The sequence below is a fragment of the Molossus molossus genome, unplaced genomic scaffold (genome assembly GCF_014108415.1).
Source record: "Molossus molossus isolate mMolMol1 unplaced genomic scaffold, mMolMol1.p scaffold_m16_p_21, whole genome shotgun sequence".
Lineage (NCBI taxonomy): Eukaryota > Metazoa > Chordata > Mammalia > Chiroptera > Molossidae > Molossus > Molossus molossus.
In genome coordinates this window covers 6,235,084-6,243,768 of record NW_023425357.1, presented here as the reverse complement: position 1 = coordinate 6,243,768, position 8,685 = coordinate 6,235,084, and the positions used below count along the sequence as shown (strand labels likewise).

At 59.5% G+C, this 8,685-nt stretch overlaps 1 protein-coding gene across 1 annotated transcript; it reads left to right on the top strand.

Annotated features, from left to right (window-relative positions):
- The first annotated feature begins 710 nt into the window (after positions 1 to 710).
- SPIB (Spi-B transcription factor) lies at positions 711 to 7,288 on the top strand. Its single transcript, XM_036274088.1, has 6 exons — positions 711 to 736; positions 1,642 to 1,669; positions 3,071 to 3,143; positions 3,421 to 3,638; positions 4,000 to 4,150; positions 5,330 to 7,288. Exons 1-6 carry the CDS (start codon positions 714 to 716, stop codon positions 5,626 to 5,628), a joined length of 792 nt encoding a protein of 263 aa, XP_036129981.1. The 5' UTR covers positions 711 to 713; the 3' UTR covers positions 5,629 to 7,288.
- The last annotated feature ends 1,397 nt before the right edge of the window (positions 7,289 to 8,685 follow it).

Sequence of the window (8,685 nt, the reverse complement as noted above, 5' to 3'; positions counted from 1 at the left end):
GATAGTTTGTGTTTGGTGTCTGGGGGGACAAGGTCCATTGTCAGGCCCTGGCTTGGGTGGGTTCGTCTCCACTCCCCTGACCCCCAGGATGTCCTCACTGGGCCCCTGGGCTCCTACCCCTGCTGCCAGCCCACACAGGCCAAGTCTGCCTGCGTCTCCCCCTGAGGCCTGAGTGGGCTTCTGTGGGCACAAGCTTTCTCTGCCCGGCCCGCCCTCCCTGGGGGCCAGCTGTTCCCCAGGTGCTGGCCTGTTTCCTCCAGGCCTGGGGCAGCCCCTGGCTCAGAGGCTCCCGCTGCCCACACGACCCAGGGGACCTCCCGCATCACCCCCCCAGTGTTTCCACCTCAGGGTCCTCGCCCGCGCTGGCCTGGGTTTTCCTCAGAGCACTCCCTGTATGACCTCCATTCCACTGGCCAAGGACCACTCGGCCCCCTTTATTCTCATGGTCCCCCAAATCCAGCGCCTATCTGCCCCTCACGGTCATCCCTGCTCCCATCTATGGGGATCCCCAAATCCAGCCTCCTGCTCCTGGGCCCGCCCTCCCCACCATGTGACCAAGAGGTTGTGCAATCCAGCCCCCTCCCCTGAACCCCTCCCTGAGGGGATTTTCGAGGAGGGCTGAGCTCACAGCACCCCTGCCCCCCAAGGGGCTGGGCCAAGGTATAAATAGGAGTGGTGGCTGCAACTGGCAGTGAACCCAGCCCAGCACCGCCATGCTCGCCCTGGAGGCTGCACAGTGAGTGGGGCCCCTAATCCTGCATGTGGAAACCCCTGGCTCCTACCACCCCCGGCCCCTCTGCCAGGCCCCCCCACAGCGGTGGTCTCAGCTGTCTGCCCCACTGGGGGGGTCCCTCACTTCTGCCCCTCTGGGTCTCTCTTGTTTCCTTACCACCTCTGATTCTTCATCCTCTTCCTGTCTCCCCCTGGACCCCACAGATCTGTCCATGGGAGGCTTGCTTCCCCCACTGCTGACGTCTCCCAGGGGGCCTCCATCTCTGTCTCCCTGGGGCCTGCTGGGTCCCCCTCACTGTGTCTGCTCTCTGTTTTCCACCTCATCTTTATGCTCCTGGGTCTCGCCTCTTGCTCCCTCTGTCTGTCTCAGCCTCTTTCCAATTCTCTGTCCTCCTGTCTTATTTCTCCTGTCCCCCACCTCTCCCCACCCCGTCTCTCTCTCTCTGGGGCTCAGGAAGTAATTCCTGCATCCCTACGTGAATGTCTCCACGCCCTTCTCCCTTGTTCTCATTTGCCTCAGTGGGTCTCTCTGTCTTCCCAACTCTGCTGGTCCGAAGTAGACCCATTAGACAGACTGGCTGACAGAGGCCCCCTCCCTGTCCCCACTCACCAGCTGGCACCCACATCTCTCTGGGGACTTTCTCTCCCTTACTTTCCCTACCCCCTACCAGCCTCTGTCTATGCAAATCCCAGGGGAGGGGGGACATTTGCCTGGCTCCCGCCCCCCACTTCCTGTCCCAATGGGGGAGTAGGGGGGAGTGGTGTGGCTGGTCTCACACACGAACACATAGCAGTCGGATTGCGGTGGTCACAGCTGCAGCCGCCTCTTCCCCACGGGTCCCCCAACCACTTCGAGACTCAGGTGGCTGAAGACACCCCTGACATGCCCCTGTGTCTCTCCCCCTCCAGGCTCGACGGGCCACACTTCAGCTGTCTGGTGAGTTGGGGCCCTGGGGGCCAGGGAAGGGTGGGGAGACCCACATGGCCTACTGTGACCTCCCTGCTTCTCTGCTCCTTCCTGTCACTTTGTCGTTCTGGCTCCCCCTCAATGTTTTCCATCACCACCTGTAACCACTCAGCCCCCCATCTCCATCACAGATATGTTTCTGATGTCTCTCCTGCTCGTCGGCTCTCTGTCCACTTCATTGGGGTGGCGTACAGGGTCCTTTTATCTCTGCCTTTCTCTCTCTCTCTGTCCATCCGCATTCAGCAAATCTATTCCTCCCTCTTTCCTGCTCTTCTTTGCTTTATCTTTTCAAAAATTTAGACTCTAATATATCAGGCACAATACTGTACCTAAAACCCACAGTCCAGTCTGAGAAATAAAACCTCACTCATGGCCTTGAAAGACAACCCTTTCGGGTGCCCCTCTCTCCTCCACATGACGAGTTTTGCTTTTTTAAAAAATTGAGGCATAACTTGTCAGTCAGTACAATGACACATCTGTGTACAGCTCAGTGAGGTTTGACCTTGGGCACGCACCTGTGCAGCCACTAACCAGACTAGGATCAGAGAGAGCATTCTGTCACTGGAATATCCGCTTACACGCCTTCTCCACCAATACCCCTTCTGATTCTTTTTCCACCACAAATTAGTTTTGCCCGGTTTTGAACTTTCCCCTTTCGGGTCTGGCTTCCTCTGCTCAACATCAAGCGCGTCAGAGGCTGGTTCTTTTTCCTTGCTGTATAGTACACCGTCACCTGACCTCACCACAGTTAATGTGTCTATCCCCTGTCCCCTATCTCCTTTGGCGCTTTTCTTGAAGGGTCTCTGGTTATTTTTTAACAAGGCTATACATTTTCAGTCCTCTTGGGTAAATCTGGGAGTAAGATGGTTGGGTCACCGGGATATCCTCTGGCTTTAGTCTTTACGAGAATTTAATTGCTAAAGCAAGACAATTCTTGGGATGAGTCGAGGTGATATGGAGGTGGATAAGGGCGGCATTAAGGCAAAAAAGACTTCCACCCTCTCACCCTTCACTCCGCCGCCCAGGCAGGCAAGGCTGGAGGAATTCTTAGGACACGATGGCTGTGTACCAGCGAGGTGCTGGGGTCCTGGGACCCCACTGTCTTAGAAGCTGGCTGCTGTCTCTCTCTCATTCTCTCTGTGTGTCTCTGGGTCTTTGTGTGTTTCTGCCATGTTGTGTCTGTCTCCTCTCTGTGTCTCTGTACATCTCTCTCTTTGCTCCTGTCTCTGATGCCTGGTCTCTGTCTCTTTCTCTCCTTCTCCCAGCCTCTTACCCAGTCTCCCCTCTCCCTGTTGAAGTCTCCCTGCTGAACCAGGGTGGGGATGTGGCTCCTCACAGCCCGGGTGACCTCTCTTTCTCCCCACCCATCAGTACCCAGAGGGAATCTTCTACGACTTGGACAGCTGTAAGCACCCCAGCTACCCTGACTCAGAGGGGGCTCCTGGTGAGTGAACCTGGCCCAGACCCCTCCCTATATGCCCCTTGAGCCCATTTCACAGAATGGGAGCTGAGGCCCAGGGGAAGTTGTCCTATTGCACATCAGGGCATGGTTAGCCAGGCCTTCAGCCTCTCCCTTTCCTCACCCCAACCACTGCTGGTCCATGCAAATCCTGGGGTCAGTGATTTGCATGGCCCACAATGGTCCCTCTGTGCTAGGGGCTTCCAGTGGGAGGGGGCCAAGGCCAGACCTCCTGGCTTCTGATTCAGTGCCCTTCCCCCAGACTCCCTGTGGGGCTGGACCGAGGTCCCAGCTGTCCCTGCCACCTCCTATGAAGCCTTCGACCCAGCTGTGGCCACCTTCGGCCATCCCCAGGATGTCCAGCTCTGTTATGGACCCTCCTCAAACTACAGCCCTGTGGGGAGCCTCAACCCAGCCACCAGCGTGGAGACCCCAGGGCCTGGCTTCCCATCGTACCCCACAGAGGACTTCACTAGCCAGGTGAGGGGCAGGGAGATCCTTGAAATCCCCATCATTTCATGGAGATTTGCTCGGTGCCAGGCACTGTGTTGGAACCTATGCACCTAGTAACTCCTCCCGCCTCTGACAACCCTCTGAGGCTGAGTGCCGTTTACTACATTGCAGAACCAGCCGACAGGCACAGGCGTGAGCCAAGGGGCAGCGCAGATAGCTGTCATCTACGTGGGGCAGGCGTTCCTGGGGGGGTCCCTGGCCACGCCGTGGTGGTCTGAACTGAGGCCAGGATGCAGGCTGTAAACGGGGTGGGGAGGACCCAGGAAGAGGAAGCCAAGGGAGGGCGAGAAGGGGACCCCTGAATGTAGGTGACCCTGACCTTCCGCAGACCCTGGGCCCCCCTGCGTACACCCCGTACCCCAGTCCCGTGCTGTCAGAAGAGGAGGATCTCTTGCTGGACAGCCCCGCGCTGGAGGTCTCAGACAGCGAGTCGGATGAGGCCCTCATGGCTGGCCCCGAGGGAAGGGGATCTGAGGCAGGTATGTGGGAGTAGGTGGGGTGGGGGGGCTCCCACTGGAGACGGGGGTGGGGCTAAAGGACCCCGGCTTCCCAAGCACCTACTATAGACTCCAGTGCTGAGGGCAGTTCCCAGGCTATGTGACCACGGGCAGGGGCCTCTGCTTCTCCGGGCCTTGCTTTCCTGTCTGTACAATGGGGATGATAGTGGCTGTTGCTGGTGGTTGGGAGGGTTCAGTGGGAGAATGCTGTAAACGAGGTAGCGGTGTTGGCACAGAGTGAGCGCCCGATCAGTCTTCAGCATCATTATTGACACAACAGCAACAGAAATCATCACCATATCAGCCCCTATCTAGTCAACCCCCGCCTCTGCTCACATGCCCAACATCCTTATGCACAACCTCTGGGAAGTTGCGATCATTGGCGACTTTCTCTCTCTGGACCTCAGTTTCCCATCTGTAAACCGGGCCATCGCCATCACCCCCATCTCACGGGGTTATGATGGAAATGAGAGGAGCTCATAATTGTAAAGCACCTGACATGGCGTTTGTAAAAGTAACACACACACACACACACACACACACATACAAGCCTCATTTATAGCTGAGAAAGTGCCAGCTCAGAGAGGTTGTCACCACCCCAAGGTCACACAGCATGGAAATGGCACAGGAGAGGTTCTTGTATCCGGTGCCCTGCTATGACCACCTGCCCCAGCTCTTTGGGGCCCTTGCTGCTTCTAGGCGCCCAGCAGTCTGATCCCCTGGCCTCTCAGTCCCTTTGGGGTTGAGAGGCTGGGTGACCGGGAGCTGGAGATTAGCCAGGCGGATTCAAACCCACTCCAGGTCCCTTCGCCACCGGTCAGCTCTCTGTTGGAAGCCTCGGGGTAGCACTGTCAGTCTATTTCACAGATTCTTTCATCCATGGGCTCAGCAAACATGCATTCCTCGGTGCTGGCCCCCGGGCAGAGCACAGGATAGGAGCACATTCTGAAAAAGCAAGCAGGGAAGGGTGCTGGGGGTTCTGTGGTAACAGCTTTAGGAGGGGGAAGCGACTTGCCCCGGATGGAGGGGCACAGCCAGCCAGGCAGGTGCATCTAACAGCCACCTCCCTCCCCCCAATTCTCTCCATGGGGGAGATTGAGGCTGGGCGGGCGGGGGCGGGGCCCGCAGGACACCTCTCCTAACGCACCCCACCCTCCGCAGGGACCCGCAAGAAGCTGCGCCTGTACCAGTTCCTGCTGGGGCTGCTGACCCGCGGTGACATGCGCGAGTGCGTGTGGTGGGTGGAGCCCGGCACCGGGGTCTTCCAGTTCTCCTCCAAGCACAAGGAGCTGCTGGCGCGTCGCTGGGGCCAGCAAAAGGGCAACCGCAAGCGCATGACCTACCAGAAGCTGGCCCGCGCCCTGCGCAACTACGCCAAGACAGGCGAGATCCGCAAGGTCAAGCGCAAGCTCACCTACCAGTTTGACATTGCGCTGCTGCCGGCCACCCGCCGGGCCTGAGCCAGGGGGCCTCTCCGGGGCTCTCAGGGGCTCCACGTTGGCGTCACATTGGTGTCCCTTCACCCTAGGTCATAGGACCCGTGGATCCCCCACGCTGTGGGGGTGGGGGAGCTGCCATAATCCCTAAGCCCTGCCCAGGGACCCTCTGGGATTCCCATGTCAAGGCCTGGGTCCCCAGGGATCTTCATGGCTTGGATCACAGGATCCATAGACGACTGTACTATATGTCTGTGTGGAGTGGGGCGGGGTTTTGCTTCCAGAACCCTAAGCTTTTCTGGGATCCCCTTGCGATGTCTGAGATCCCCCAGTACCCTCTGGGGATGGGTGAGCACACAGATTTTCACACCAGGAGGGGGCGCTGTCAGCAACCCTGAGCCCTAAGGTCTCTGTGATCCCTGCTCCCGCGTGAATCTCTCCTGTCAGCTCTGAGATCTTCTAGTTATGACTGAGGCCCTCTGGGATCCCTTTATTATGTCTCAGATCTCTGTGCCCAGCTGTGCGCCTTGTCCTCTCTGTCCCTCGGTCATCTTTGGCGTTCCCTAATTCTCTGGAACCGCCCTGCTACCGCTTCTTTTTGTACCTGGGATTCTCCAATCACATCTGTGCCCCACTCCCCTGGATTTCCACCTGATATGCCCCTTTGGGGACCCTATCCGCAGTCCTGAGTTGTTATGGGAACCCTCCCTCTCCTGGGGTATCCTCCATAGTCCCAGGCTGGGGATCTTTCTGGCCACTCAGATGATTTCTGGGTGATGTTGGCAGCAGCTCCCTCCCATCATTTCTAACCAGAAGTCTCAAACTGGTGACTCCCTCCTCCACACACTCCCTACCCCTCATGGGGCAAATCGCGTCCCTCCTGGGGGTGGGGGTGGGGTGGGGAGAGTTCTTTAGTTCATGGTAGCAGTTTTGTTTGTTTTCGGAAGGGGATCCAAATTAACTGACCAGTCAATAGAGGGAGATTTTGCAAAATCCTTCACCTTGCACAATCCAGCGACCGGCTTTGCGGTATGGAGAGAGGCTACGGCCCCACCAATGGGCCTCTGTTCTCCAGTCTGTCCTGGACCCCAAGGCCCTTGGCTGTCCTATGCGGGTGGCTTCTCTCAGTTGCCTTGGCCCCCAACCTTCTGCATTTTGACCCCTGGTGTGAACCCAGCTGGAGGTGAAGCCTGGATGGACTGTGGGAGCTTCGACTGCAAGCCCTCAGGGGTGTCAGAGTCTGTGGCTGAGCCCAGAGTCCAGGTCCTTGAGCCTGGGTGGCTGGGGGACCTAGGATCAAAGACTTGCTGCTTCTGGGCCTCAGTTGTCCCTTCCGAGAAAGGGGAGAAGGGAGAAGAAGAGGAGGAAGACCCTTGTAGCCTTGTGGACAGGCCTTTGACACATCTCCTGAAACCCACTGCAACACCCACTTCTCACCTGGAGGAGGACCAGGAAGGAGCATCTCAGACCCTGAGAGGGAAGAGGCCCTCGCAGGGGCGCACAGTGGCGCAGCAGAGCCAGGCTGGGACCTGTCCGCAATAGAACAGCGCCCCCTACCTTGGGGAGGGGGCCACCATGGGAAGGGTATGTGGGGGACAAAATGTCCTCCCTAGGGCCTCCTCTTGCAAATGAGGTACCATTTGCAAAAGCTATAATCATCCCAAGTGTGAAATAAAATAAATAAAACAGGACCCTTGGTCAGGGCCTGCGGTGCTGCTGGTTCACTGGGGACTGCTGGCCCTCAGGGACACTGAGACAGTGAGGGGAGAGAAGAGAGGCGATGGAAGAGCCAGTCAGAGCCAGGCCAGGCGGAGCTTTGAAGACTACAGGCACCGGTGGTTCCCTTTAATTTTTGTCTCCCTCTCTTCCTGACCCTCGGGATTCTTCCCCGCCCTCTCCCTGCCTCCCCGTCCAGGTCTTTGCTCCACTCTCTCTCTGGGTCTCTGCCCCCACCCCTCCGCCCCTTCCTGCTCTCCGCCTTCCCTGGATTTCGGTCTCCCGCTCTCGGAATACTGCCCTCTGGCGGACGGGGCAGGGCGCCAGGCCCCCCCTGGCAGCGCCTCCCTCCTCGCGCCGGTGGCTCTACCACCTGGCTGGCCCGCAGGAGCAGTGTGGTAGTCTGCCTGGCAACCCGTGACGCCACACGAGGGCTGCCGCCGGGTTGGCTTGGCGCTCCCTGGAGGCGGGGAAATTTCCGGCTCTTAGGGGGTTTTGGAAAAGGGGGAGGGGGAAGTCGGGCAGGAAGAAAACCCGGAGGGACCTGTCTTCCGTCACATCGGTCCCTCACCCTGCGACACCACCTCCCCACCACTCCCTTCACCCCAAAGCCTTCCAACCCCCTTCCCCCTCCTCGAGCCCACCTTGCCCTCCTCCCATCGCACCTGGGGTCCCCAAGGCCCTGTCCTTCCCCAGTTCCCTCCCCCACCCGGCATCTGCCCCCCCCCCCCATTCAGAAAGCCACAGGTCTCCCTGCCGGGAAGGGCGCCAACGTCCGGGCATCCCTCCAGGGCCTTCCCGGCCTCCCCACCCGCCCCCCCCAGCGGTACCCGCGTCCAGTGCCCGCCGCACCCGCTCCGGGAAGCGTCCCGGGTCCCAGGAGGCTGGGGCCCCAGGCCCTGGGGTGTGCCTACATCCGGGGGCTGGCTCCGGAGCCCCCGCGCCTCAGTGCCCTCCCTGCAGTCATAAACACCTCCTCCCCCGGCAGCCGGCCGCCCACGCTGGGAAACCCGACCCTACCCCCCACCCCCCACCCCGGGCTCTGGTTTCCCGAAAACCCTGACGCAAATACTAAGATTGGCTTTCTAGACTCTGTCTTCACCCCACTCCCACCCACCCCACCCCACCCCACCCCACCCCACCCCACCCCACCCCGCACCCGTGCCATTTGCCGACTTTGGTCCCCAGCCCCTTCCTCCCTCTCTTCCTAGGACTCAGGAGTTAAGGCCCTCATCCCCCCCCCCCCAGGATTCTGGACCCCAGGTTCCTCTGCCCTCAGACCCAGGGGTCTAGCCCCCAGCACCTCCTCCCTCAGACCCAGGAGTCCAGGCCCCCAGCCCTCCTCCCTCAGACCCAGGAGTCCAG

Bases quoted from the DNA above. Each gene is read 5' to 3' on its own strand.
- SPIB (XM_036274088.1), top strand. From the start codon at position 714: ATGCTCGCCCTGGAGGCTGCACA. The intron at 3,639-3,999 runs GTGAGGGGCAGG...GACCTTCCGCAG, and splicing joins CAGAGGACTTCACTAGCCAG to ACCCTGGGCCCCCCTGCGTA. The intron at 4,151-5,329 runs GTATGTGGGAGT...CACCCTCCGCAG, and splicing joins GGGAAGGGGATCTGAGGCAG to GGACCCGCAAGAAGCTGCGC.